This window comes from Pristiophorus japonicus, chromosome 2 (assembly GCF_044704955.1).
Source record: "Pristiophorus japonicus isolate sPriJap1 chromosome 2, sPriJap1.hap1, whole genome shotgun sequence".
NCBI lineage: Eukaryota > Metazoa > Chordata > Chondrichthyes > Pristiophoridae > Pristiophorus > Pristiophorus japonicus.
In genome coordinates this window covers 42,957,714-42,983,785 of record NC_091978.1, presented here as the reverse complement: position 1 = coordinate 42,983,785, position 26,072 = coordinate 42,957,714, and the positions used below count along the sequence as shown (strand labels likewise).

Here is a 26,072-nt window from a genome sequence, read left to right as displayed (position 1 = left end):
ACCTTTGAGATCCTACCCTTTCATTTTTCTCCTTGCTCCCTAAATTCTGCCTGCAGGAACTCATCCCTCTTACTACCTATGTACCATCAGGGAGGCACCATACCATCCTGGAGTCCTGTCAGAGCTGCAGAAACATCTCGCATATTCTCCTAACTATTGAATCCCCAACCACTAAAGCTCTTTTGTTCTTTGTCCCTCACCCCTGTGCAGCTGAGGCACCCGTGGTGCCTTGGCTCTGGCTGCACTCCCCATTGGGGCTTCTTTTTCAATACTCCGAGCTGTAGCAGAATTGTACAGCATTTAAACAAAGTACTTTGCCAGTTATTTTTAAAAAGGCCATTAATTGACAAAAATGTTGGTTTTGTGTAAGGAGTGGCATCGTCGTGTAATGCGCGCCAAGGCATGCCCATGATTTCCTTCATGACTGTTTTGGCGAGGCAGTTTGGAGGAAGCCGCACAGTAGAGAGGGGGCAGCTCCCCCACAAGGAGAGAATGAAAAGCTGGCATGTCAACAAGGGCCTTCTGTTGTGCACTTCCTAGCAAATTAAAAATCAACATTGGCACAGGCTTAACCACTTGTCTATCCCTGTGTTTGTCACAAAGGAAGTTTAAAGTAGGAGAGGTGAATATGAAAAAGTAGAGTAGCATAAATGCAAAAATCCCTTTTCAGATGTTATGTTTTAAAAGCTAAAAAAGTCATTAGATAAAGCTCATTAATTTTTTGGATGATTTTATATACAATGTATAATAATATGCAAACTGGAGCATGTCCCAAAGCATTAACATGTCGAGGGGTTGTGATGACATTGTCAACAATGAAAGTGGTTTGTAGCCATCATCATAACTCCCAAGACATGTTACTGCTTTTATGATGAGTTAAATAGTGATAGATGGTTTCCATTGGTCAATAAAACAGTAACGAAAATGTGCAAATTGAAGATAATCACAAAGAACTAAAGGAGAGGTTAGAAAAGATAGCCAGAATGGAATTGTTGTTGAAGCAGAGTTCATAAATTCTTTAAAATAGGAATTAGATAGTTGCCTGAAAATAGCATATCAAAGGGTATCTGGATTAAGCCAGGTGGCTAATGTGCAAAAAACATTGCTGCAGACCGATAGGTTAAATGGCCTGTTTCTGTGCTGTTAACAGTCTGATGTTTTTCAGCCGACTACAGGGTATTTTAAGTCAGTATTGTTTTTTGTTTTGCTGATAGACATTATCATGGCAGTTTGTCAACAGACATAAGAACATAAGAAATAGGAGCAGGAGTAGGCCACCTGGCCCCTCGAGCCTGCTCTGCCATTTAATAAGATCATGGCTGATCTGATCATGGACTCAGTACCATTTTCCTGCCCGCTCCCCATAACCTTTTATTCCCATATCGCTCAAAAATCTGTCTATCTCCGCCTTAAATATATTCAATGACCCAGCCTCCACACCTCTCTGGGGCAGAGAATTCCACAGATTTCCAACCCTCTGGGAGAAATTCCTCCTCATCTCAATTTTAAATGGACAGCCCCTTATTCTGAGACTATTTTTAGTCTCGAAATTATTCTGAAACTAGTTTTAGTTTCCTCTATGGGTGGAAATATCCCTTCTGCATCCACCTTGTCGAGCCCCCTCATTATCTTATATGTTTCGATAAGATCACCTCTCATTCTTCTGAACTCCATTGTGTATAGGTTCAACCTATCTTCATAAGTCAGCCCCCTCATCTCCGGCATCAACCTAGTGAACCTTCTCTGAACAGCCTCCAATGCAAGTATATCCTTCCTTGGATACGGAGACCAAAACTGAATGTAGTACTCTAGGTGTGGCCTCACCAATACCCTGTACAGTTGTAGCATGACTTCTCTGCTTTTATACTCTATCCCCCTTGCAATAAAGGCCAACATTCCATTTTCTTTCCTGATTGCTTGCTGTACCTGTCTATTAACTTTTTGTGTTTCATGCACAAGGACTTCCAGATTCCTCTGTAATGCAGCACTTTTTCTCTATATTTGAATAATAATTTGCTTTTCTATTTTTTCTGCCAAAGTGGATAACCTCACATTTCCCCACATTATACTCCATCTGCCAAATTTTTGCCAACTCACTTGCCTGTCTATAATATCCCTTTGCAGATTTTTTGTGTCCTCCTCACAATTTGCTTTCCCACCTATCTTTGTATCATCAGCAAACTTGGCTACATTACACTTGGTCCCTTCATCCAAGTCATTAATATAGATTATAAATAGTTGAGGACCCATCACCGATCCCTGGGTCACTGTTTGCCAACCTGAAAATGACCCAATTATCCCGACTCTCTGTTTCCTATGGACTAGAGGGTAGCTAATGTAACACCACTGTTTAAAAAAAGGAGGGGAGAGAGAAAACCGGTAATTATAGACCGGTTGGTCTGATATCAGTTGTGGGGAAAATGTTGGTATCATTTATTAAAGATGAAATAGCAGCACATTTGGAAAGCAGTGACAGGATCGGTCCAAGTCAGCATGGATTTATGAAAGGGAAATCATGCTTGACAAATCTTCTGGAATTTTTTGAGGATGTAACTAGTAGAGTGGATAAGGGAGAACCAGTGGATGTGGTGTATTTGGACTTTCAAAAGGCTTTTGACGAGATCGCACAGAAGAGATTGGTGTGCAAAATCAAAGCACATGGTATTGGGAATAATGTACTGACGTGGATAGAGAACTGGTTGACAGACAGGAAGCAGAGAGTCGGGATAAACGGATCCTTTTCAGAATGGCAGGCAGTGACTAGTGGGGTGCCGCAGGGCTCAATGCTGGGACCCCAGCTCTTTACAATATACATCAATGATTTAGATGAAGGAATTGAGTGTAATATCTCCAAGTTTGCAGATGACACTAAGCTGGATGGCGGTGTGAGCTGTGAGGAGGATGCTAAAAGACTGCAGGGTGACTTGGACAGGTTAGGTGAGTGGGCCAATGCATGGCAGATGCAGTATAATTTGGATAAATTTGAGGTTATCCACTTTGGTGGCAAAAACACAAAGGTAGAATATTATCTGAATGGCGGCAGATTAGGAAAGGAGGAGGTGCAACGAGACCTGGGTGTCATGGTTCATCAATCATTGAAAGTTGGCATGCAAATACAGCAGGCAGTGAAGAAGGCAAATGGTATGTTGGCCTTCATAGCTAGGGGATTTGATTATCGGAGCAGGGAGGACTTACTGCAGTTGTACAGGGCCTTGGTGAGGCCTCACCTGGAATATTGTGTTCAGTTTTGGTCTGAGGAAGGACGTTCATGCTATTGAGGGAGTGCAGCAAAGGTTCACCAGACTCATTCCTGGGATGGCGGGACTGACATTTGAGGAGAGACTGGATCAACTGGGCCTTTATACACTGGAGTTTAGAAGGATGAGAGGGGATCTCATAGAAACTTATAAGATTCTGATGGGACTGGACAGGTTAGATGCGGGAAGAATGTTTCCGATGATGGGGAAGTCCAGAACCAGGGGACACAGTCTTGGGATAAGGGGTAGGCCATTTAGGACTGAGATGAGGAGAAACTTCTTCACTCAGAGAGTTGTTAATCTGTGGAATTACCTTCCGCAGAGAGTTGTTGATGCCAATTCATTGGATATATTCAAGAGGGAGTTAGATATGGCCCTTATGGCTAAAGGGATCAAGGGGTATGGAGAGAAAGCAGGAAAGGGGTGCTGAGGGAATGATCAGCCATGATCTTATTGACTGGAGGTGCAGGCTCAAAGTGCCGAATGATCTACTCCTGCACTTATTTTCTATGTTTCTATGTTTTCTGTTAGTTAGCCAATCCTTTATCCATGCTCATATATTACCCCCAACCCCATGAACATTTATCTTGTGCAGTAACCTTTTATGTGGCACCTTATCGAATGCCTTCTGGAAATCTAAATACAACACATCCACTGGTTCCCCCTTATCCACTCTGCTCATTACATCCTCAAAGAACTCCAGCAAATTTGTCAAACATAATTTCCCTTTCATAAAACCATGATGACTCTGCTTGAATGAATTATGCTTTTCCAAATGTACTGCTACGGTTTCCTTAATAATGGACTCCAGCATTTTCCCAATGACAGATGTTAGGCTAACTGTTCTATAGTTTCCTGCTTTTTATCTGCCTCCTTTTTTAAATAGGGGTGTTACATTTGCGGTTTTCCAAACCGCTGGGACCGCCCCAGAATCCAAGGAATTTTGGGAGATTACAAACAATGCATTCACTATATCTGCAGCCACTTCTTTTAAAACCCTAGGATGTAAGCCATCAGGTCCAGGGGACTTGTCTGCCTTTAGTCCCATTATTTTACCGAGTAACTCTTCATTAACGATTGTATTAAGTTCCTCCCTCCCGACAGCCCCTTGCTTATCCACTATTGGAATGTTTTTAGTGACTTCTACCGTGAAGACCGATACAAAATATTTGTTCAATGTTGCTGCCATTTCCCTGTTCTCCATTATTAATTCCCCAGTCTCATCCTCTAGGGGACCAACATTTACTTTAGCCACCTTTTTCCTTTTTATATACCTATAGAAACTCTTGCTATCTGTTTTTAAATTTTATGCTAGTTTACTTTCATAATCTATCTTCCCTCTCTTTATCATGTTTTTAGTCATTCTTTGCTGGCCTTTAAAAGTTTCCTAATCCTCAGGCCTCCCACTAGACTTGGCCACATTGTATGCCCTTGTTTTCAATTTGATATCATCCCTTATTTCCTTAGTTAGCTACGGATGGTTATCCCTTCTGTTACAGTCTTTCTTTCTCATTGGGATATATTTTTGTTGCGCATTATGAAATATCTCCTTAAATGTCTGCCACTGCTCATCAACCGACCCATAATTTAATCTATTTCCCCAGTCCACTTTAGCCAACTTTGCCCTCGTACCTTTGTAATCTTCTTTATTTAAGCTTAGGCCACTGGTTTGAGAACCAACATTCTCACCCTCCAACTAAATTAAGTTACTTGATTTGACAACCAGTGTTACTGTACCATGTCATCATCATCATAGGCAGTCCCTCGGAATTGAGGAAGACTTGTTTCCACTCTTAAAATGAGTCCTTAGGTGACTGAACAGTCCAATACGAAAGCCACAGTCCCTGTCACACGTGGGACAGATAGTCGTTGAGGGTAAGGGAGGGTGGGACTGGTTTGCCGCAGGCTCTTTCCGCTGCCTGCGCTTGATTTCTGCATGCTCTCGGCGACAAGACTCGATGTGCTCAGCACCCTCCCGGATGCATTTCCTCCACTTAGGGCGGTCTTTGGCCAGGGACTCCCAGGTGTCGGTGGGGATGTTGCACTTCATCAGGGAGGCTTTGAGGGTGTGCCATGTAGCTTGTTACTGAATTATACAGAGGAATATCTTAGCTTTTAGATATTGTATTCTGTACTCACAAGGTTATTTGAGTATTTTAGTGATCTGAATTAAAAGTAAAACAAAAGTACCTTTTAGACTTTGCTGTTTGTCATCTCAAGTTGTGGAAGTTAGAATAAGTGACATGAACGTAAATGTGGAAGCTGATGCTGTGTCTGCGGATTATATTGCCATGGGACAGCATGTAGGTGGACAAGAGGAGGAAAGCTGGGGTAGATCCTTTTGGGACTCCAGAGGCAATGGTGCCTGGGCAGGAAGAGAAGCCATTGCTAGAGATGCTCTGGGTACAATAGAATACTTAAGTGTGGAATCACGGAGCTGAACAATGGAAGAAAAGCGTTGGAGGAGCATGGTGTGGTCGACCATGTCAACGGCTGCAGTGAGATTGAGGAGGGATAATGCACTACAGTCACAATCACAGAGGATATAATTTATGACTTAGGTTGAGTGTGTTTCAGTGTTATGACAGGGATGAAAACCTGATTGAAGGAATTCAAGTAGGGAGTTGTGAGAAAGGTGGGCATGGATTGGATTTGCAACAACACTCACTGACTTTGAAGAGGAAAAGGAGATTAGAACTTGGGCAGAAGTTTGCAAAGACAAAGGGATCGAGATTTATTTTTTAGAAAGGACCGATTATGAAGTTTTTTTTGGTGAGAAGGGATGGATGATGATGGTTTTGAATGGGAGGGAGACAATATCTTCGGAGAGGGAACCATTTACAATGTCGGCGAGCATGGGGACCAGGAAGGGATGGGGTGGTGAGAAATGTTCCCGCTAACTGGCCGCTCACCCGCTTTTACATTGTAGATATCAGGCATACGCTAAAATTTGAATGAGCCGTGCAATGGGGGAAGCATACATTGTTGGTGAGCAGTTCTGTGGGAATGAGGGGGGTCAAAGAAATGGGAAGTGCATCTGATGGACAAGATGAGGTTGTAGACGATGTAAGGGGAGATGCAAGAGAAAGTAGAGAGCGAGGCAGTTTAGGTTATTCATTCCATCCTAATTCAGGCTAAATATTGGAATTACCAGAACTAGAAATACTAAGGGCCGGATTTACGGCTTGCGGGGTTTTTTGGCGAAACTGGTAGCAATACGTGAAACTTACCGTTTTCACTGTGCTGCTGTTTTTCGGCCGAGCTATCGACCTTTACATCTGCGCCGCATCGGTAAGGGAGGTGTTGCACGAGCATTTGCGGCGCAAAATGCGAGTTTCGGCAACTTTAGTCCAGGGCCGGGAGCGCAGCAAGAGAGGCCTTGGGAGGGGGGCAAAATAAATTCCAAAAAAGATTCCAAAAACATTTACAAGACTATCTAATCGCTGCAAAAAAATAAAAAAAATAAAGGGCTAGAAATTGGCTAGTCTTGCGCCCATTTTTTTGGCGACATTTCATCTTTTTTGACATTAAAAGGTGCTCGCCTAAATTGGCCACAGTTGTGCACCGACGGTTTTGAAATACCACTGAAAAGCAGACCGCTGTCATACAACACCAAAAAAAGCATTGGCCGTTCGACGCACCTTTATTCTGCGCGAAAAAAATGCCAGGTAAAAAGCTGCGTTGCAGCCCCAGAAACAGCGGTAAGTATGAAGACCTGTAAAAAAGGTAAGTTAAAGTTTTTATTTTTTCATTCTTTTGCAGCGATTACTTAATTATAAGGGTCTTGTAAATGTGTTGTGATTTTTGATTTTTTGTTTTTTGTAATTTTTTGTGTGTGGTTTTCCCCCCTCCCAGGGCCTGTCTTTTTAACGGTAATCGGCCTCAGACTAAAGTTGGCGAGGACCACAGTTTCCATCGCAAATCTTCGTGCAACGCGATTTTTATCATCGGGTGCATTTTGTTGCAAATTTTACCCCTTTAAAAAATAGCGGTATTTTTAACGGTATTTTAGGCAAAAAATGCCGAAAAAATACTATTATCTCGAATAGACCACTTTCTAGCCCAAAAACTAACTTTTCTATGGGATATGCCAAGCACGATTGTTCATTTTGAAATCTGCACTGGCTACTTCTCACTATTTTCTCTCCAACCAGATATATGGTATTTCCATCCTTAATTCAAGCCTCTTAAACGTTTCCCTGTCCCTGATGTTAAGCCGAATGGTCCTGTAATTACCAGGATTGTAAATGGGTACCATATTGGCCGCCATCCAGTCGCCCGGTACACATGCACACTCAATAGAGCTCTAAAATATAATTTCTAGGGAATGTTCCTCCCTCATTCAGGAAAAATGGGGAGAGGCAATTTGAACTAAATGGTACAATTTTAAATGGGGTGCAAGAACATAGAGACCTGGGTGTGTATGTACACAAATCTTTGAAGGTTGCAGGACAAGTTGAGAAGGCTGTTTAAAAAAACATATGGGGCCCTTGGCTTTATTAATAGAGGCATATAATATAAAAGCCAGATAGTTATGCTATCCCTTTATAAAACACTGGTTTAGTCCTCAGCTGCAGTATTGTGTTCAGTTCTAGGCACAACACTTTAGGAAGGATGTCAAGGTCTTGAAGAGGGTGCAGAAGGGACTTACTAGAATGATACCAAGGATGCGGGTCTTCAGTAATGTGGAGAGACTAGAAGAGCTGTGGTCGTTCTCCCTGGAGCAGAGAAGGTGAAGAGGCGATTTGATAGAGGTGTTCGAAATCATGAATGGTTTTGATAGAGTAAATAAAGAGAAACTATTTAGTGGCTGAAGTGTCAGTAACCAGAGGACACAGCTTTAAGGTGATTGGCCAAAAGAACCAGAGGCGACATCGGGAACCGTTTTTTTACACCGCGTGTTGTTGTGATCTGGAATGCAGTGCCTGATAAGGTGGTGGAAGCAGATTCATTTGTAACTTTCAAAAGAGAATTGGATGAATACTTGAGGAAAAGAATTTACAGGGCCATGGGGAAAGAGCAGGGGACTGGGATTAATTGGATAGCTCTACCAAAGAGCCGGTACCGGCACGATGAGCCGATTAGCCTCCTTCTGTGCTGTGTTCTATGTATTTATCATCTGCAATCCTTTCCTCTGAGGTCCCACTCATATTTAATTGGCTTGTAACCTCAATATTTATCCATCCTAAAACTGTTCGTCGTCATTTCTTTTTTAATGGAGTATACTTATTCTGTCCTTTCGCAATCTTTTTTCAAAAAAAAAATCTCGCTGCTGCTCTGAATCCTGTGTCAATTTTTCCTTCCATGCCACCTCAGCTAGCTCAATCGTCATCTTCAAATCTCGGAATAAATGAGTAGTAAATTACAAATTTCTTTTGCTTTCCAGCTCCAGTAGATGGAGTAATTCATGCTTGGGGAGTGAGTGCTCAAAGTGTACAGATGATGCCATAAACTACAAGCTTGAGCACTTCACTGTCCTTCAACCACCTATTGCTAAAATTACAGCCTTGTACTCAGTAACAACCATCTGTGTTTCTTTTATGACTAGGCCTGTGATGGCTCAGCAATATTAGCAAATGTGATAGTGCTACAGAATAATTGTGCCACATGATTCGTATGATGAAATCAATGGGAATTATTTTGCAGTTATGAAAGTTACGAGAAAAGTTAAAACAACCATATAATAATAGACTAGACAACAATAAACAAATTGAGGTATTTTCATTTTGACTCTCAAATTAATCATATTGAAAGATGTATCCAATACTGGTCTAAAATCTGTTGTGACGTGAATCAGTGTGAGCAGCGTACTGCCAGTTTATGTTGCTGAATAAACGCTGGAAACTCCATTTGCATCTGCTTCTGGTGCCATTTTGCATTGGGATGTCAGTATTCTGCTTTTGAAGCTAGGGAAGAAATTATTTTGATTGATCACTACAGATGATGGGATCATTTTAAACCTGCAGTGAAAAAAGCAGTGCTTAACAAAAAAATCTTTAAATTTTTTTTTATCACTTGATCCATTTTTTCCTCTGTGTTGCCACTCCTAAAATGAAATATTGAAATATTGTACCACACAAGGTCAGTAATTGTGTGTGGGCTTTAAAATAACTATTTGGTTGACATCTCACTGCACTATTACTGTACAAGCAGTGTTCTTCATGGCACATCACGAGTTGATTTGAGAAAAGGCAGAATAGGTGCACATGTCTGTATCGCAGAATTTATCTTTCATTTGTTCTTGCGATGTGGGTGTTGCTGGCTAGGCCAGCATTTATTGCGTATCCCTAATTGCCCTTGAGAAGGTGGTGGTGAGCCGCCGCCTTGAACTGCTGCAGTCTGCATGGTGAAGGTACATGAAACACAAAAAGTTAGTATGCAGGTACAGCAAGTAATTAGGAAGGCAAATGGAATGTTGGCCTTGATTGCAAGGGGGATGGATTATATAAGTAGGGAAGTCCTGCTACAACTTGTACAGGGCATTGGTGAGACCACACCTGGAGTACTGCGTACAGTTTAGGTCTCCTTATTTAAGGAGGGATATACTTGCATTTGAGGCAGTTCAGAGAAGGTTCACTCGGTTGATTCCGGAGATGAAGGGGTTGTCTTATGAAGAAAGGTTGGGCTATATTCATTGGAGTTTAGAAGAATGAGAGATGATCTTATTGAAACATAATGGCCCTGAAATTCCGGTTGGAGGCTTCCCACGGGCAATTGCCTCCGACCGGAGAATTTTTACGAAATTACTTGGTGGTCACGGAGGCGCCCTGGATTCCGGTGGGGAAGCCTTCTCTTCCCGCGCTGTGAAGCAAGCTCCCACCCTCCATGTTCCCACGCAGAAGGTGCAGTCACGTGTGACTGCTCAGCCAATCAGGTACAGTATTCTCAATTAATAGCAATGAGAGCTCAGTATCTACCAGTTCTCATTGCTATTCACTGAGAGAAAAAAACAAACACAAGAACACCAAATAAAAAATAAAAAACATACCTCACATAATTAAAAATTAATTGAAATTAAAGTTAATAAATATCTGAATTTTTTCCCCGATTTTTAAAATGTTTTTTTAATTATGGTTTAAAATAAATTTAACGTAATGGGCAGGGTTTTTAAAAATAAAATGTGTATTTTTAATTTTATTTTTTATGTTTTAAGTGTGTTTTAAGACTTTTACGCCTGTAAAAGTAGGCTAAGTGCCTGATTTTATCAGGCGCAAGAGTTTTGAGGACATTTGCTGGGCAAGATATGGGTAAATCCCGCATTCTTGCCCTTGCAAATGTCCTCGCTCCCGAAATGGAGCTTGACAGATCAGAAAAGCTGGTTTTCAGCGCATGCGAAATGTGCGCTGAAAACCGGCTTTTGCGTTGCCTTCACGGGTCCATAGACACTCTGTACAGACCCAGGGAGGCCGGGATTTCTTGGCCATAATATTCTGAGAGGGCTTGACAGGCTAGATGCAGAGAGGATGTTTCCCCTCGTGGGGGAGTCTAGATTTGGGGGCCTTGGTTCAGAATAAGGGGTTTCCCATTTAAAACGGAGATGAGGAGGAATTTCTTCTCTGAGGGTCATGAATCTTTGGAATTCTCTACCCCAAAGAGCTGTGGAGGCTGGGTCATTGAATATATTTAAGATGGAGATAGACAGATTTTGGAACTACAGGGAAGTCGGGGGTTATGGGGAGCGAGCTGGAAAGTGGAGTTGAGGCCAAGATCAGATCAGCCATGATCTTATTGAATGGCGGAGCAGGCTTGAGGGGCCAAATGGCCTACTCCTGCCCTTATAGAAATATAGAAATTTACAGCGCAGAAGGAGGCCATTTCGGCCCATCGTGTCCGCGTACTCCCACAGTGATGTTAGGGAGGGAGTTCCAGGATTTCGACCCAGCGACGATGAAGGAACGGTGATATATTTCCAAGTCCGGATGTTGTGTAACTTGGAGGGGAACTAGCAGGTGATGGTGTTCCCAAGTGCCTACTGCCCTTGTCCTTCTAGGTGGTAGAGGTTTGGGAGCTTCTGTCAAAGAATAATATAATAAAAAACACATATTTACATTTTGTAATTTGTATATTTTTATATACCATACTAATCGATCTCCCATCTGTTGTATTCAGGGACCAAGTGTTGTCTTCAAATAAAGCAGGGTTAGAGGGTGGGGATAAATGGGTCAGAACATATAGGTGTAATTCAGTTTTCATTTTAAAGTCAACGTTTAATCTTTTTTTATAGTTTTAATTTTATATTATTATTCATAATTAATAAACTATGACATTTGGGAAGCAGTGAAGTAGAGTTAGTTGGAACACAGGAATTTCTTTGTAGTACAAACTGAGGAGCTGGGAGACGCAAAATTTAGGTGCACGATATCCGCACTGGTGGGAGGGAGGTTTTCCATTCAAACAAAAGAAGGTGCTTACTTGGATGTCGTATTTCAGGGGCTTAATCAGTACAGTAAAATGGTGCTATCATGTTGGATGTTGCTCTAGAGTGTGTTAGGATTGAACATCAGTGATGTGCTTTACTTGCAAGAGAGGTTCCCCATTTGCCCCACCACTGGTTTTCTCGCCCGGCAGCCAGCCAGGCTGTCAATTTGACAGGCTGCTAGATGGGAAAGGAAAGAAGAAAATGATAATGAAGTTTTGCTGTTAAACTCGGCAGAATCTCCACGACCCTGGCCCTGCTGGGTTCCTCGGCCATTTCCGGCCTCCCTGTAAATATCAGGGCCACAGTAACAGCAGACCAGTTAATACTTCAGCCTGTAGGGATCTGTTCACAACTAGCTTAAAGTAATGTAATGGAGAACATACAAAATTTCACCTGCCATTTGTATTCTGCAGCAGCTCGTAAAGATCAAAGACAGAGATTTTAAAATGTCCTGTAGAAGTCAAACTCAGTACTAAAGACAAGACAAGAAAAGATCTGTAATTATGCAATTTAAATAAGTTGTAGAAGTTGTAACACCCTGGTGCGTTGGTATTAATCAGAGCTGCATTACATTCTTATTTGTTCTTTATTTTATTTTGAAACTGATGGCAGCAGCAGTAGTAGCAGAGTACATAGTATACTTTGCTTGTTTCATTAATGCTGTGTATTTGATGTAATCACAACATAATCCACAGTGAAATGCTTTAAAGAAATTGCCAATTTGGTGTTGGGTACTATATAAATGCAAGTTGTTGTTGTGTAGTATGATCATTTTAGGGAAAAGGTTTTCAAGTTGCAGTATAATTTGAAATTCTTTAAACTTAAAGTTGAAAAAAACTCTGGTTTATAATATAGTAGACAGTACAGAAAAGTAACTAGCAATATGCAAATTGTTTGAATATTAACTTGAATTTGTCCAAAACTGCCCAGACTGAACTCTCAGCATCATCTAAGTTGCTAAAATAGCTATTTAAAGTCCGTGGAATCAACACCAGCTTAGGTGCAATTTTCATTAATTTAGTTGTAGATTCTTTTTTTAGCAAGGAATTTTATAATTTAATAAGAGGTCCAGCCTGTTCCAACCAACCAAAATTAGTATTGACTCAGATTTATATTCACCCCTATTGAAATTAGCTTATTCCTGGTACAATTATATTTCTCTGCCAGTTGTTGTTTATACTTTTGATATATTGAATGTTTACATTTCACAGCAATTAGGGAGTCTTCAATACAGTACATATACTTGGTTTACTTTGTTCCAAAAGAAACCAAAAAAGTCTTGCAATTGCTTATAACCTATTTCTTTCCTAACTAGCTTCTCAGAGCGATGGCATCGAAGATGTTGCGGCTTGCAGAAACCTTATGCACTGAAGAAGTGAGTAGCCAAGGAATCCAGGAGACTTTGCTGTTGGCTCAAGTAACAGCACTTGTAAAAGAACTCGGTGATGCTGCAGCCATCTTCAATGTAAGGAATCTGGCTTTTAATTCTTTAAAGCTTAACTTCAATTGTAAACTGAGTCAATTGTTTCAGCAAGATGCTTGTTTAGCTGCCCAATCCATAACTAATGCTCTACATTAATGACAAACATAATTTTAATTTCTTACATAACAAATGGTTTTACTTAAGACTAAAGTGACAAAAGAAACGTAGGTCCCTTGCAGTCAGATTCAGGTGAATTTATAATGGGGAACAAAGAAATGGCAGACCAGTTGAACAAATACTTTGTTCTGTATTCACGAAGGAAGACACACATAACCTTCCGGAAATACTAGGGGACCGAGGGTCTAGTGAGAAGGAGGAACTGAAGGATATCTTTATTAGGCGAGAAATTGTGTTAGGGAAATTGATGGGATTGAAGGCCAATAAATCCCGGGGCCTGATAGTCTGCATCCCAGAGTACTTAAGGAAGAGGCCATAGAAATAGTGGATGCATTGGTGATCATTTTCCAATTCTGGATCAGTTCCTATGGACTGGAGGGTAGCTAATGTAAAACCACTTTTTAAAAAAGGAGGGAGAGAGAAAGCGGGTAATTATAGACCGGTTAGCCTGACATCAGTAGTGGAGAAAATGTTGGAATCAATTTTTAAAGATGAAATAGCAGCGCATTTGGAAAGCAGTGACAGGATCGGTCCAAGTCAGCATGGATTTATGAAAGGAAAATCATGCTTGACAAATCTTCTGGAATTTTTTGTGGATGTAACTAGTAGAGTGGACAAGGGAGAACCAGTGGATGTGTGGTGTATTTGGACTTTCAAAAGGCTTTTGACAAGGTCCCACACAAGAGATTGGTGTGCAAAATCAAAGCACATGGTATTGAGGGTAATATACTGACGAGGATAGAGAACTGGTTGGCAGACAGGAAGCAAGAGTCAGGATAAACGGGTCCTTTTCAGAATGGCAGGCAGTGACTAGTGCCGCAGGGCTCAGTGTTGGGACCCCAGCTCCTTACAATATACATTAATGATTTAGATGAAGGAATTGAATGTAATATCTCCAAGTTTGCAGATGACCCTAAACTGGGTGGCGGTGTGAGCTATGAGGAGGACGCTAAGAGGCTGCAGGGTGACTTGGACAGGTTGGGTGAGTGGGCAAATGCATGGCAGATGTAGTATAATGTAGATAAATGTGAGGTTATCCACTTTGGGGGCAAAAACACGAAGGCAGAATATTATCTGAATGGCAGTAGATTAGGAAAAGGGGCGGTGCAACGAGACCTGGGTGTCATGGTTCAACAGTCATTGAAAGTTGGCATGCAGGTACAGCAGGCGGTGAAGAAGGCAAATGGTATGTTGGCCTTCATAGCTGGGGGATTTGAGTATAGGAGCAGGGAGGTCTTACTGCAGTTGTACAGGGCCATGGTGAGGCCTCATCTGGAATATTGTGTTCAGTTTTGGACTCCTAATCTGAGGAAGGACGTTCTTGCTATTGAGGGAGTGCAGCGAAGATTCACCAGACTGATTCCCAGGATGGCGGGACTGACGTATGAGGAGAGACTGGATTGACTGGGCCTTTATATACTGGAGTTTAGAAGGATGAGAGGGGATCTCATAGAAACGTATAAGATTCTGACGGGACTGGACAGGTTAGATGCAGGAAGAATGTTCCCGATGTTGGGGAAGTCCAGAACCAGGGGACACAGTCTTAGGATGAGGGGTAGGCCATTTGGAACTGAGATGTGTGTCATATCTTCACAGAGCACACACACACAGCTTCCTAAGATGGCAGACTGCTCTGGCCGGAAGCTGCCTGGTTCTGTTTATTATAACTCTGCAGTTGCAGTATACAATACGTCCACATCCACAGTATGGAGCTACAAGCATTACCAGCTTACAAACATTACAATGAGGAGAAACTTCTTCACTCAGAGAGTTGTTAACCTGTGGAATTCCCTACCGCAGACAGTTGTTGAGGCCAGTTCCTTGGATATATTCAAGAGGGAGTTAGATATGGCCCTAATGGCTAAAGGGATCAAGGGGTATGGAGAGAAAGCAGGAAAGTGGTACTGAGGGAATGATCAGCCATGATCTTATCGAATGGTGGTGCAGGCTCGAAGAGCCGAATGGCCTACTACTGCACCTATTTTCTATGTTTCTAAAATTCCACAACAAGGCATTATAATATCTAAAATGAGACTAGTCTACTATAAATCTAGAGCAAAGTTAAGATAGAAATGACTGTCTATAGCAACCTGGTGCTAAAATAGCACTTTAGACTCGCTAAGGTGCTTTACATTTGAATCTCCGTGTTGGATTTCTATAGAACGGGATGGGAGATGGAATTTCCATGAGTTAACATAGAAATAATAATTTTCTGCAGACTCCCAGACATATAGGTTTCCCATTTTGAATGGGGGAAAATACCAGTGGAAACCTGAGCAAGGAATGAAATCAGTATGGCGTCAATATTGCTTCCTTCTCCTCCCCCTGCCAAAGTGTACTCTGCCTGATATGACATGAATCTGCCTGGATTTCTTGATATAGGTCACTAACATACAACCAACGTTCCCCAAGGGACTGCACCCAAAATTTGGGTAGATATCCAGCTGAGAGGTCCGCAGCAGCGGTAATGTCCACTGGTTCTGGGGCCTTCCAGCCCTGAGTATCGCAGGAGCTGTTTATTTTTTAAAAAAACGTACCACTTGCCTTTTAGGCCTCCCTAGCCTTGCTGCCTGTTCTTCTCAGATTCACCCTGCTGGTTGCCCGCCATGCAACCATAGAGAAAAATGAGGCAGAGAGCTTGTATACAGTCTCCTATCTCATTTACATAGCCTTCCCTTGCTTACGAATGCTACAGGCACAAGCACTCTGCTCCCTCTTGATGTCTTCCCAGGAAATTGGGCAATGTAAAGAAGGTGGAGACCCAGCATCACGGATCTCTGCCTTTTTTTTCCCTCCCCTTTGCACGTGGGAACTGAGTGTTCCCCAGATACATGGGAAAGGAAAATCAGCTCATATTTACTTCCTTCTCAAAGTGGAAGAGGAGCACCCGAGAAGGCACCCAACATTTCGAGTCTCTTCAGCGGGAGCACGCGGAAGGAGCGTACGACAAAACAACCACTGTCTGCCCCACCTGTGACAGAGACTGTACATCACACATTGGTCTCATCAGTCACCTTAGAACTCATTTTAGTGTGAAAGCAAATCATCCTCGACTCCGGGGGACTGCCTGAGAAGAAGACTAAGCTGAAAAAACCCACATCCTAATCGTATTGATGTAAAATGTTCAAATTGAACACACAACGCCACAAATATAGTCGTATGGGAAGCAGTGGTACAATGTGCTAACCTTAACCAGTCATTCAGCACAAAGTCATGAGTTCACACTTGTTTTTTTAACTAATCTACTGTGAACACATTTTTTTGAGGATGGCAGGGCGAGAGAACAGGAGCACACTTGCAGGAGAGTTACAATCTTCTTATACATTTTTGTGCAATTTGAGATTTATGATAGTACACAAAAGACAATGAATCGGAAATAGTTTGAAACAGCAGAGGAAAAACACAAGAACTATTTTAGTAGAAGCCCGATATAGTTGAGCGTATCTTATCAAATGTGCCTCTTGGCGGGTTGATTAAGGAAAGAGATCTGTGGAGATCTCTGGGTTGGACCTTCCTATCCTGCTGAGTGCAACGGAAGGTTTTAGAGCGAGGTGTTTAATTGCATGGGAAAATGACAGTTGGAGCTTTTTTTTAATGATTGTTTGGAACATGATTGCGCAATTTTGGAACTGACGATAAAATAATTTTCTTGGTATCTGCAGGGGCCGAATAAGATACATCATATCCGATTCTAAAATATGAAGGAAGAAAGCATTTTATTTAAAAGTGCATTCTACATCACTTTTTGTTTGTATGCTTTTGTTACTACATTTGGAATTCAGAATTTACAAACATTCCTATGTTTAATTCTACAAGCTGTCTGGTAGTAATAGTTAATTATACAGCAGGGACAACCATCCAGCTTGTATTTAGATTTTGGAGTGAATTCAACATAAATTGACTAAAATCCATTTAAATCTCTGAGACTATGAAAATTACAATCATTATCAAGAGTCATCCTCTCCTTCTTAGGCGGTCCCTCGAATCGAGAATGATTTGCTTCCACGCCAAAGAAGGATGAGTTCGATGAGTTCACAGGTGTTTCAATGAAGGACCTAATATTCCAGGTCCCGAACTGCATATTGAAGGGTGGAAGATGCCTGTACGTGGATGTTTTTAATGTGTGATGACCGTTGCACACCAGCCACCACACGGGCTTGACAGAGCTAGGTCTTGGTCCAGTTGCAAGGATTAACCAAGACGACTGGAGACCAGCTCTGCTGCACGGACCAAGCGCGCACACATATCGCAGTGTGGGCTGGCCCGTGTTGCCCCTGGGCCCATGCCTCTTCTTGGCCCAGAACTCACGCCTCTCCTGGGCCCCGATCACATCACTCTGCAATCTCTTGCCTCAGCCTCACCGCTCCTGCTGTACCTGCCCACACTCCAATCACCAACCTGGGTTATGGTGACATCCAATCCAGTCGCCCTCTTCACAGCTGTCGCCCTCCTGCACCAGCTCGCGTTGCTCCCTGGAGTGGTACGCTCCTTTTCAGGCCCCGACCTGCTGCTGATGTTCCCCCACAGGTCAGGGCTGCCATGCTGCTCCCAGGCCGCCGCTCGCCGCGTCTTTTAAGGCCCCAACCCGCCGCAGATGTTACCTCGCAGGTTGGGGCCGCCACGCCGCTCCCAGGCCGTTGCTTGCCGCTCCCCCCATGTACTATCAATAGCACATTTGCAGTCTTAACTTGAAGTGTTTATTTCTTTTGTGTTGGGTGAGTTTTAAGTAACATTTAAAATAAGTTTTTAATTTTCTTTCGCTTCCTATGCTTATGTTGCTTTCCATCTTCTCATTTGTTTCTCTTGCTCTTTTCTGTCTCGATAGATGTACACTTCTCTTGCACAGCATTATGAGTCTACAACATTTAATATATCTTTAAATATAATTGTCGGAAGATTGTAATCGTATTGTAAAATTTATCAAGAAACAGCAACATTTTAATAAGTGAACAGCTTCTATCCTCCTCCCATTTATTTCCTTTCCTCCACTCTGCATCCCAGAGTACTTAAGGAAGTGGCCCTAGAAATAGTGGATGCATTGGTGATCATTTTCCAACAGTCAATCGACTCTGGGTCAGTTCCTATGGACTGGAGGGTAGCTAATGTAACACCACTTTTTAAAAAAAAGAGGGAGAGAGAAAACAGGTAATTATAGACTGGTTAGCCTGACATCAGTAGTGGGGAAAATGTTGGAATCAATTATTAAAGATGAAATAGCAGCACATTTGGAAAGCAGTAACAGGATCGGTCCAAGTCAGCATGGATTTATGAAAGGGAAATCATGCTTGACAAATCTTCTGGAATTTTTTTGAGGATGTAACTCGTAGAATGGACAAGGGAGAACCAGTGGATGTGGTGTATTTGGACTTTCAAAAGGCTATTGATAAGGTCCCACACAAGAGATTGGTGCGAAATTAAAGCACATGGTATTGGGGGTAATGTATTGACGTGGATAGAGAACTGGTTGGCAGACAGGAAGCAGAGAGTCGGGATAAACGGATCCTTTTCAGAATGGCAGGCAATGACTAGTGGGGTGCCGCAGGGCTCAGTGCCAGGACCCCAGCTATTTACAATGATTTCGATGAAGGAATTGAGTGTAATATCTCCCAAGTTTGCAGATGACACTAAGCTGGGTGGTGGTGAGCTGTAAGGAGGATGCTAAGAGGCTGCAGGGTGACTTGGACAGGTTAGGTGAGTGGGCAAATACATGGCAGATGCAGTATAATGTGGATAAATGTGAGGTTATCCACTTTGGGGGCAAAAACACGACGACAGAATATTATCTGAATGGCGGCAGATTAGGAAAAGGGGAGGTGCATCGAGACCTGGGTATCATGGTTCATCAGTCATTGAAAGTTGGCATGCAGGTACAGCAGGCGGTGAAAAAGGCAAATGGTATGTTAGCCTTCATAACTAGGGGATTTGAGTATAGCGGCAGGGAGGTCTTACTGCACTTGTACAGGGCCTTGGTGAGGCCTCACCTGGAATATTGTGTTCAGTTTTGGTCTCCTAATCTGAGGAAGGACGTTCTTGCTATTGAGGGAGTGCAGCGAAGGTTCACCAGACTGATTCCCGGGATGGCAGGACTGACATATGAGGAGAGATTGGATCGTATGGGCCTGTATTCACTGGAATTTAGAAGGATGAGAGGGAATCTCATAGGAACATATAAAATTCTGACGGGACTGGACAGGTTAGATGCAGGAAGAATGTTCCCAATGTTGGGGATGTCCAGAACCAGGGGACATAGTCTTAGGATAAGGGGTAAGCTATTTAGGACTGAGATGAGGAGAAACTTCTTCACTCAGAGAGTTGTTAACCTGTGGAATTCTCTACCGCAGAGAGTTGTTGATGCCAGTTCATTGGATATATTCAAGAGGGAGTTAGATATGGCCAAAGGGATCAAGCGGTATGGAGAGAAAGCAGGAAAGGGGTACTGAGGTGAATGATCAACCATGATCTTATTGAATGGTGGTGCAGGCTCGAAGGGCCGAATGGCCTATTCCTGCACCTATTTTCTATGTTTCTAAGCTCAGCTGTTTATCTAATGCTGTAACTGGATTAAGTCGGACATTTGAACACGAAAATCACAATGAGCTTGTTGTAAAATCTAAAATCACGTTCATTAAATGTTCAAATTATGATTTCTAAAATGAATCAGTTGATTCAGTGTAGTAAATTTCTGTTGCACTGCATATTTCTATTTGTAATTGGAACTTGTAGTCCCTCAAGAGCCCATCCACTTTGTGAGGTGCAGCAGAGCAAAATACACACATTAGTTATTGTATCAAACTCCTGGTTAGCCCCAACTTCTGGATTTTGTGTGACTTCATGGCATCTGGCAGGTTCTGCTTTCTGATGAGGATAATAGCATCCTTCATTCCCAGGTTGTTTATGACATGGATTAAACATACGAATTTTTGGAAATTCTGAGTTCCAAATGCAGTATAAATTTTTTTTTTAAACACACAGAACTGATGTAGAATGCTCTTTTCAATGAAATGCTTTCTTCCTTCATATTTTAGAATCGGATATGCTGATATCTGCAGTACAGGAATAAGAAATGATGAAATGCACCTCATGTTCCGAACAACAATCATGTTTTTGTTTTTAAAAAAAAAGCTTCAATTGTAATTTTCCCCATGCAATGAAATCTCCCACACTAAAACCTTCCTCTTCACTCAGCAGGATAGGAAAGTCCAACCCAGATCACGGCCATAATTAATTTTCATTTGAATGCAGGATTCCAAAGGCTGAAAATGTTCTCTAAGTACAGTCACTGGTGCTATAAAGTAGCCATTTGTGATCTTGGTAAAATACAGAATGGAAAGGACGTTTATTTAAAATGAGATTTTAATACTCTGCAAATATTCCATTTGTGGTACACAAATTAATTTGCATTTTTGGACTGCTGTATTATTTTTTTCTCAAATTTCACCCTTTTTTTCCTTCCCCTGCTCACCTCTGCTGTAAGTACAAGAGTATGGTTCTATGGGCCCACTGGTACCTCACCCAAGTGTCTTTTTTTTACATGCAAGTTCAGATAGTTAGTGTTGGCATATTCGTTCCTGGGATGTGGGCATCACTGGCAAGGCCAGCATTTATTGCCCATCCCTAATTGTCCTTGAGAAGGTGGTGGTGAGTCGCCGCCTTGAATCGCTGAAGTCAGTGTGGTGAAGGCACTCCCACAATGCTGTTGTGGAGGGAGTTCCAGGATTTTGACCCAGCGATGATGAAGGAATGACGATATACTTCGAAGTCAGGATGGTGTGTGACTAGGACGGGAACTTGGAGGTGTTGGTGTTCCCATGTGCCTGCTGCCCTTGTCATTCAAAGTAGTAGAGGTCAGAGAGATGCTGCTGTGCATCTTGCAGATGGTACACACTGCAGCCATGGTACATTTTTGGATAGATGCCAGTGTTCTAGCTATACTGGAACAGCTTGGCTAGAGATGCGGCTTATTCTGAAGCACAAGTCTTCAGGACGATAGTCGGGATGTTGTTGGGGCCCATAGCCTTTGCTGTATCCAGTGCGCTGAGCCATTTCTTGATATCACATGGAGTGAATCGAATTGGCTGATGACTGGCTTCTGTGATGGTGGGGACCTCAGGAGGAGGTCGATATGGATTATCCACTCTGCACTTCTGTCTGAAGATGGTTGCAAACATTTCAGCCTTGCCTTTTTCACTCCTGTTGGGCTCCACCATCATTGAGGATGGGAATATTCATAGAGCCTCCTCCCCCTGTTGTTTAATTGTCCACCACCATTCACGACTGGATGTGGCAGGACTGCAGAGATCTGGGGGTCAAAATTCAGGGTCTCGGAAAGATCCGTTGCTGCCCGTTTGCGGCGGACATGCGGCAGAATCAATTGGCTGCCGCTTTGTGGTCAGTTGGCCGCCCCGACCCAAATTCAGGTCAGGGATTTTTCGGCCTGTACCCAATTCCGCCCCGATGCTGATGACCGCCATGAGCGCGTCATCAAAATGGGCACCGCCGCTCTCCCTCACCTGAAAAATACACCGACGGAAATTCAGGTTAAAAAAAATCGATGCCCCGCTGCGCGGTGCCCCTGACGCCCTTTTCCGTCATGCACCTTGCCTCCTCTCTCTCGGCCCTGGCGCTGCGGCAGAAATTAAAGGGGAGGGCCAAATGTCGCGGCCACCATATAATTTTTTTTGCCAGACAACTTCAATGTCGGCTGGGCTATTGTGCCCCTGGGTTCGGCCGAGCAGGCAACCTGGCACCCCCTCTTGGGTGTCAGGCCACTGGCCTGGCCGAAACTCAGTGAGCTGAAGTTTAAAAATACCTGATTCTCTCCCCTTTAACGGAGGGGAGAGAGCATGGTGACTCTCACACGCTGTGAAGTCTCCACCGATGATTGACTGTGGCGGAGTCCCGATCCTGCCCTAAATTTAGCCCCTCCACCTCACTTGCTGCTGCACTTCAGCTCCCTTCATAACCGGTTTTCGGTCCAATCATCAGAAAGTTGATCGGATGGCCATCTCCACTCTCCCAGCGGTAAAAACAGGTAGGAAATCACAGGTGCCTCAGCTTTCTTGTGCACCTGAATTTCAGCCCCCTGATCCGTTGATTGTGGGATCACTTAGCCTGGTCTATAGCATGCTACTTCTGCTTTTTAACATGCATGTAGTCCTGTGTTGCAGCTTCCCCAGGTTGGCACCTCATTTTTAGGTACGCCTGGTACTTTTCCTGACATGCTCTTCTAACCTCCTTATTGAACCAGGGTTGGTCCCCTGGCTTGATGGTAATGGTAGAGTGAGGGATGAGCTGGGCCATGAGGTTACAGATTGTGGTGAAATACAATTCTGCTGCTGCTGATGGCCCACAGTGCCTCATGGATGCCAAGTTTTGAGCTGCTTGATCTATTCTGAATCTATCCCATTTAGCACGGTGGTAGTGACACACAACACGATGGAGGGTGTCCTCAGTGTAAAAACGGCACTTCGTCCCCACACTGACTGCGGCGGTCAATGCTACCAATGCTGTCATGGACAGATGCATCTGCGACAGGTAGATTGGTAAGGACGAGGTCAAGTAGGTTTTCCCCTCCAGTTGGTTCTCACCACCTGTCGTAGGCCCAGTCTGGCAGTCTGTTTGACTGTCATCATCTTGTCACCCATTGTCCATACACAAGTACTTTTGGCAGGAGTCTCCGGCTAGTGATCAGGAATCCTGGCTAGCCCATGGGTATTAACATCAAGTGTAGTACCTGACTGATTCAGTTAACTCATCAAAGCTTGGCAATCAAAATCTTCTGGTTGGTATGGTTTACTCACTTGGTGTAATCAGGGAGCTAAGAAATATTATAAAAACATAAGAACTTAAGAAATAGGAGCTGTAGTAGGCTATTTGGCCTTTTAAGCCTGTTCCACCATTAAATGGCTGATCTTCTACCTTAACTCCACTTTCCCGCACTATCCCCATATCTCTTAATTCCCTCTGTGCCCTAAAATGTATCAAACTTTGTCTTGAATATACTCAACGACTGAACATTGACAGCCCTCTGGGGTGGAGAATAACAAAGATTCACCCCCCTCTGAGTGAAGAAGTTTCTCCTCATCTCAGTCCTAAATGGCCGACCCCTTATTTTGAGACTATGACCCCGTGTTCTAGATTCCCCAGCCAGGGGAAACATCATCTCAGCATGAGCCGTGTCAAGCCCCTTAAGAATGTTATATGTTTCAGAGATCACCTCTCATTCTTCTAAACTCTAGTGAATCTAGGGCCTAGTCTACTCAATCTCTCCAAGTAGAGTAATCCCCTCATTGCAGCAACCAGTCTGATGAACCTTTGTTGCACTCCTCAAAGGCAAATCTTTCCTTAGGTAAGGAGATTAGAACTGTACACAGTACTCCAGGTGTGGCCTCCAGGTATTCTTTGACTGTCGAAGTTATATTAATTATATATATTTTTTAACTCCACTTTCTATTAATAAGTATCAGCTTGACTCGGTTGATAGCATCATCACCTTGGAGTCAAAAGGTTGTGGATACAAACCCCATTATGGACTTGAGCACACTTCAATGTAGTAATGAGGGAGTGTTACATTGCCGAAAGTGCTCTCTTTCAGATAAGATGTTAAACTGGGGTCTCAATTGATAGCTCAGGTGGATGTAAAAGATCCCATTACAATTCTCCTGGCATCCTGGCCAACATTACTCCTCAACCAATATCACCCAGAAAAAATATCTGACCATTCATTTATTTGTTGGTGGTAACTTGTGCAGGAGTTGACTGCCTTGATTGCCTACACAACAGCAACTACACTTTAGAAGTAATAATCTGTTGTGAAATGCTTTGGTGTGTCTGGAGGACATGAAAGGTACTTTATAAAAGCAAGTTCTTTATTTTCTCCGAACAGTTTGTTATTTTGTGAAACAGGATTTTGCTTAATTTTACCGGGCAGTTAGCCGCAAATGGACGTGACGTCATGATTACGTTGTTTCGGTGCAAATTTACAGAAAACTCCAGGACAATATGTTGCTATATATTTTGTGATCAGAGCAATTCATTATCCCTTATTTGTTAAACTTCCCATTTAAATATACAGGCATTTTGCTGTTTGCATTTTTAAGTATTGTCATTCTAACAATGTTTTGTTTACTGCACATTTTCTCCCCTGTTTAACACAGTTAATAATTTTTCATTAGATGACTCTAACTAGTTGAAAAAATATTTTGATAAGAGAACCAGTCATGCACAGTGGCACATAATTGGTTTTCATATTAACATTCCTCTGTCTTAGACGCATGTGAACCAGAATGACCTCTTTTATACTTCCTCCAAGCAGACATATTTCTGCTACAAAATAAATGTAGTGTTAGTATTTGATTTTAACTCATTTGACACATTATGAGCGTATATATGTTTTGCAGGGCTTCCTCTGTCATTAGCCTGTGGTTTGTTGTCTCATTTTTCATGATTGAGGAGTGTTTTTTTTTTGGTTCATTCATCCGATTTTTAGATTTTAAGTAAGGCAACTGGGATCCACTTCCCAGTTTGCAGGCCTTCTCCAATCACTATACTATGGACCCAGCAATCCCGGTCAGCTGCTTTCCACAGGCGATCGAGAGAAAAAGTAAAAAAAAAGATGCGCACCGGTTCCCGCTGCGCCCATGCGAGTTCCCGGTCCTGAGGCCTCCACTGACTGCACGTCACAGCGTGTGCACGACTGGATGTGCACAGGGCTGAAGCTGCAGTCACATAGCTCTGGGTAACCAATCGCCGTAAAGTATGTTCTCATTCAGAATAATGGGAACTCCGTAAGTTGGAGTTCCCACTATTATGAATGAGAACCCACCAAACACACACAACTCAATTAAAAACTAGAAAAAATACACCACATATTTAACATTACTTTAAATTAAAGTTATTTATGTAATATAAAAAATATATATATTTCTGTTTTTTTTTAAAGCTGTAGGGTAGAAGAAGAGGTGGTTTTAGCAGAAATGTAATGGGTAACAATATCCCACAAGTGTCTTCTCATGGAAGAAAGGGACAAAGACCCAAGAAAATCTGGTTCACCCCCAAATTCTAGCCCCTCTTGTCTGAGGAATGCCACTGTCCTGCTCCACCAGGTCCTGGAATTATAGGACCTTTACACTGTACAAATATATACAATTTCCTGTTTGAGAGATATAGCAAACTAAACATTTTTTTAGATTTTAGAAGAGCCTTTTAGATTTTTTTTAAACTTACCTTTATAGTTGGCAAGTATACAATAACTCACATTGCTTTGAAAACTAAACTGATTGTGAAACTGCTAAAGGTTGTTCAGTGGCTGCAAGGGCAGGAAGCAGCAGCAACAAAGGTAATAAAGGGTATTCATTCACTGGTGCTCATGGCTCTAACTTATTGACTTGGTATACCTGCAAAAAGGGCTGCGGACAAATTAGAAAGGAGACTGATAGGTGGGAAATTGGTGGGAGGACAGTACCTAGTGGTTTGAAAGGGACTCATTTTCTTGGCCCCCTCACCTGAAGGCTGTCCCCCCCACCCCCCGCCACCACTGAAGTACTCTTAAACCACCCCCCCGCTTCCTGCTTGGCCCCAAGATCCCTCTTCAGACTTTCTTCCACCCCATTCCAAAACACAGGACCATTTCTTAATTCCAACAAATCCCTACACTTCATTTCCAGTGCTCCCTGAACCCACTGCCACCCCGATGCTCCCAGACCCTGAAACCTCCCTCCTTATTTCTCCAGGATCTCAGGAACCCTCTCTTCATGACCTAAGTACCTGCTCCAGTTTTCTCAGAACTCCCTCCTTC

The 26,072-nt window shown here is 42.7% G+C and overlaps 1 protein-coding gene across 6 annotated transcripts in view; it reads left to right on the top strand.

Moving 5' to 3' along the window:
- The window catches only part of ccdc142 (coiled-coil domain containing 142), a 192,698-nt gene that overhangs the window by 127,091 nt on the left and 39,535 nt on the right, over window positions 1-26,072 (top strand). For all 6 annotated transcript variants that reach the window (XM_070866893.1, XM_070866897.1, XM_070866896.1 and 3 more), the window contains one exon: window positions 12,992-13,141. In XM_070866893.1, coding sequence (XP_070722994.1) covers window positions 12,992-13,141 — 150 coding nt within the window. The remainder of the gene's footprint in view (window positions 1-12,991; window positions 13,142-26,072) is intronic.